The 4,674-nt window shown below is 38.6% G+C and overlaps 1 protein-coding gene across 1 annotated transcript; it reads right to left on the bottom strand.

The window, feature by feature from the left end:
* Positions 1-2,321, bottom strand: LOC1274940 (23 kDa integral membrane protein). The gene is made up of 3 exons (XM_314136.5): positions 2,191-2,321; positions 651-1,154; positions 1-580 (listed from the first exon to the last, which is right to left on the bottom strand). Exons 1-3 carry the CDS (start codon positions 2,287-2,289, stop codon positions 434-436), a joined length of 750 nt encoding a protein of 249 aa, XP_314136.5. The 5' UTR covers positions 2,290-2,321; the 3' UTR covers positions 1-433.
* Between the last annotated feature and the right edge of the window lie 2,353 nt (positions 2,322-4,674).

A 4,674-nucleotide genomic window follows, 5' to 3' on the forward strand; every position in this document is an offset into this window, starting at 1 on the left:
TTTAAGTTTGAACTATTCTTTATTATCTAGTTTTCGATTTGCATTTGCTTACATGGAAAACATGTTCAAACCATCAAATGATACCTGTTTGAATAGAGCAACATCCTTCTACTATCATCTAACCAGCCTTCAAAGCCATATTCTAAGCAGTGATAAGCGACGCATTAGTTTAAAGACTAGATTCACATACTTTTGAACCGACGTATCATTAAATAAAAGAAACTATGGTAACATTTTAAACTACTGCTGGTAACTTGTTCAAATTGCTTAGAGTTGTAAGATATTCTGTATCAAAGGCTATATAGTAAGTGTCGTGTGTGCACATACCAGTGTTGAATATGTTATGGATTTAGATCAAAAGACTGATTTTTACACTGTTTTTTGTTAAATTGTGAATTACTGGTTCCATCTCGCACAGTCAGACTCTGCCAGCTTATGCATGACTTCTTTTGATGGAAGATGACAGCCAGCATGCAAAGAATACTCCCAGTAATTGAAATATGGCTATTGCAAATCCAACAGCAATCAGAACTACTGCATTTTTGTGGAAATGGTCCTCTAGCTTCATCAAACATCCGTCCTATGCAAAGAAAATAATTTTATTATATTTGCCAAATTCTGATCAACCATACACAGTTTCCCATATTTACCTGATAATAACGATCCATAAACAGCGGTGGTGCATTTTTACAATCATTTGTTTCGGGTTCGATCAGATCTGGCTTGCAGCACGAGGCAGGCATCGTTCGGTTCAAGTTGTCGTACCAATCCTTCGGTCCCTGAATTCCGCAGCACATCATATTCCGGTGTACGCTGTTCCATGCCGCCATGTCAGCATTGTTGTGCCGAGCGATCGACTTGTCCAGCTGCTTTCTCAGTGCGTCCTGTAGGTCAGCCTTGAAGGCAATCGCCGCTATTGCGACAGCGATCTCAATCAGAAAGACTATGAGCAAGAAGACAGCGAACGCGTTCAGCAGCTTCGGCGACTCCTTAATCGCTCCGTAGCACCCGAGCGACGCTACCAGAAACACTAACGATCCAACGACAATCAGTACCACTGGCGGGGCCATCAAACGGTCCTGCACAAAATGCTGATAGTCGTTGACATCTACCAGCACAACGATGCCCGCGACCAGCAGGATCAGACCTGAAATCTACAAACCCCCCACACCATCGAAAAAAAGATTATTATTTAGGACATTCAGGACACGGCGTCATTAACAAAGACCCCCACGCAGTGCTCAAGGTTGTGCCGTAAGAATACAATGTAGGAAAAAAAACATACAGCAAAGCCTAAATCGTGATGTGTGTATAATCGACCTCAATATGGAGCGACCGCGTCGAACATCAGTAACCGTCATTTACTTCCGGTAAACGAAAATCTATCAACAGCATATCATTAATCATGCATAAGGGGTCTTGCAAGATGTACTAGCTGTATGGCCTAGCTTCACAATGGTAGTTAGATGAACGCACTAATGTACTTGTTAAGCAACGGGTAAACTCCTCCAACGCCTTTACTGGCCAGGTAATATATTATTAATAGCATTTGTTGCTGAAAACATAAATAAAAGCAGGTTGAACCTATGACCGGGACGTAGTATTGGGTTCTTATTTGTCTAGGCATTTATGTGTTTGCTTAGTAATAAAATTAATAACATTAAGTGGTGTAAATGGCATATCAAAATACGTACACACAAAAAAGAGTATCTGTCTTGTTATGATTCTCTGAACTTGGATTTTTTTTAAATAATACTCTAAGTATTTTAAAATCTTCATGTTTTAAGAAGTTTTGTCCAAAAATCTTTATTTAGATTAACGATTCAGATATATCAACCTGCTCTTTTTGAATTCTAGAAAATCAATTTGTTGTGTTCTTGTTGGTCTGTATCAAGATATCACAACTTGATTATATTTTCACTCGTTCCGAAACCTACTTTCTGCATTTTACGACCGTTGCATTACTCCGAAATACCTCCATCACCCATTATGCATCAAGGACGAGCCCTTTCCTTATCATGCAATTATACAATATCACAAATTATTGGGGTCAGCCATGCGATAAATCAACCGACTGAGCTATGATTTTGCGCAACTTTTTCATTTATTTTAATTTCTACATTAACACGATGATGCAAATGTGATTTTCCTAATGGAGCGCATGGTCCTGAGGAGCGCAAAACGACTTACCGCAAAGATAAGGTTGAACACAAACAGCAAATATTTTATGGTAGTTGTCCCACAGGAATTCATTCGTTCTCGTAAGTTATCCATTACTTTGGACTTCATCTTGGTTAGTAGAACTTTATGATGGTTATGCTTTTACTTTTACTTTTACCAACTACACAATGTGCACTTTCTTTTACCAGCAAACAGACACACTTCAAATCTACTTTCTATTGGATTTTTCCACACCAAACTGATAATGATGCGTTTGACCCTAATGAAAGTTGGGTGTGATTTTTCCCCAGAGGTAACTCCACCGGTAAAACAACAAATCCGTTCGAGCGCTCAAACCAAACTGACCCAGCAGTGACCTGTGGTCACCAGAATATACACGATTCTTTCGTCCTATGTACTAGGCGATGCTATTATGCCCAGGATACTCGAGTGTACATGTGGTTTTACATACCAACACCAACGCAAGGCACCATTGCTAGGGTGAATCGCGTGTGCCACTTTCGGTCATTCTAATTGAACGCACGCAAACATAAACCCTCTGGTGTAAGCATGGGTGGCCTGCGATACCAACACAACTGTGTCCGGTTTGGGTCATTACAGGAGGTCCTTATGTAAAAAACCCCTAGCTGGACCTAATGCTTTGGAAAATCCGTTGGTCAGCCAGTGACGAATGAGTTAAAATTTGGGGTCAAAGAACAAACCTATGCTGCAGTCGCTAGTCAACCATCGCAGTTTCGCTGCCTTTTGCTGGCCTCACCAACTACCACATGCGCGAACTGATGGCATCCACGGAAGGAATAATTACCACGTCACCTTTGGTGCTTTTATTCTTCAAACACACTTTTTATGCGAGTGAACTTCAAAGTCAACGCCGCTCAAAATACTAAGCAGACACATTCTCAGTAGCTTTCCAGACACATAAATTTGTTCCTGAAGCGATTCCCGCTGACATTGACTTATTTCTGATTTTTTGTAACGCAAGCCAATTTCCACCCGGCTGGTGCTATTAGGGGGGACATTTTTTAAAAAGGATTTTGCTTTTCCATACCGGCAAATGCTCATGAACGCGTTCGAGGTCAAGTGTGTTCACCTTTGTCAAATCGTGAGATTGATCGGAAAAGAATAAGATTTGTCATCGTACCATGCTTTCCGAAGCGTGCCCGAACCGTGCAGTAATGATCTGAATAGTAATTTTTATTCTTTAAGCATGATGCTTTGTTAATTCATCAGCCCTTTAATTTAATGAGGGAGAAAGTGAAAAACGAAATTTCATCATTAGTTTAAGCCATCAGTGCGAACACGAACCTTAGGAGCTTGAGCGTTAACGAGCAGAATTTTCATTATCACACATTCATTATCAACGGTTCAAGGACAACAATATTCAAATTGACACTTAATGTCTCTTTAGACCTGTCTGGACTGGTGGCCAAGGTTTAGAATATCAGTCTACATCACAACAAAAACATATTTGAAAAAAAGAGGGATTTCCACTAAGAATACTAATTCAATTCATTTATAAGATTTGAATTGAAACTTATAAATTAATGATTAACAGTAGTTTTATTCTGGATTTGTAGCATTTAACTTGTATTAACTTGTAACATTTGAGGATCTCACATACGGTGCCGTCAATGTATTATATCTTTCACTTACGAAAAAGCTTCCCTTCCCAAAAGAGTATGATCGAAAAAAAGAATGTAGAAACCAGAATGTTAATTGAAGATAATTGTAATGTTAGACATTGTTAAAGGTATAAAGATTTTTTTTCTTTATATCCAATTCTTTACATGCATGAAAGTGTAAGAAAATTAGGCTATATATTTTAATTTAGAACCAAGATGAGTAAAAAGCTCGTCAAGGGACTTTCTATAGTTTTCGATGCACTTTTTTGTCAACTGTATTTGTAACTGTATATGTATTGCTCTAAATTTGAAATGTTTCAAAACCATTTAAAAAAAAACTCTAAATGGTATACAGATTCCCTCACAAGTTAATCCTAAAACGATCATAGCGGAATCATAACGATCAAACGATTCTTTCCTGAAGAGGAATTGATCAAAATTTGTACAGCTAAGCTAGAACTAATGTATCTATCTTTATGACCACCGGAGAATCAGATTAAAATACAATATTGTAAAACATACAGTTTTATTACTTGTTACTTATTATTGTAAGACTTATTGTTACTTGTGCGACTTGTGTTATTATTATAAGACTTAATGTCACTTGTGTGACACAATTTGTCATTATTATCATACCCACATTAATGCCTCTCATGGCCTTGAGAGCCTTTTATTAACTTTTGTATAACATTATGGGGCGGTCCTGTGGTACAGTCGTCAACTCGAACGACTCAATAACATGTCCGCCATGGGTTCAAGCCTAGAATAGACCGTCGCCCCGTAGCAAGGATTGACTACCTGTCTGTGTGGTAATGAATTAGGTATCAAAAGCCTGTATATGGCCGGCATGTCTGCATAGGACATTTCGCCA

The sequence above is a fragment of the Anopheles gambiae genome, chromosome 2 (genome assembly GCF_943734735.2).
Source record: "Anopheles gambiae chromosome 2, idAnoGambNW_F1_1, whole genome shotgun sequence".
Classification (NCBI taxonomy): domain Eukaryota; kingdom Metazoa; phylum Arthropoda; class Insecta; order Diptera; family Culicidae; genus Anopheles; species Anopheles gambiae.

Bases quoted from the DNA above. Each gene is read 5' to 3' on its own strand.
- LOC1274940 (XM_314136.5), bottom strand. From the start codon at position 2,289: ATGAAGTCCAAAGTAATGGATAACTTACGAGAACGAATGAATTCCTGT. The intron at 1,155-2,190 runs GTAAGTCGTTTT...GGGGGTTTGTAG, and splicing joins TGTTCAACCTTATCTTTGCG to ATTTCAGGTCTGATCCTGCT. The intron at 581-650 runs GTAAATATGGGA...TTCTTTGCATAG, and splicing joins TTATGGATCGTTATTATCAG to GACGGATGTTTGATGAAGCT.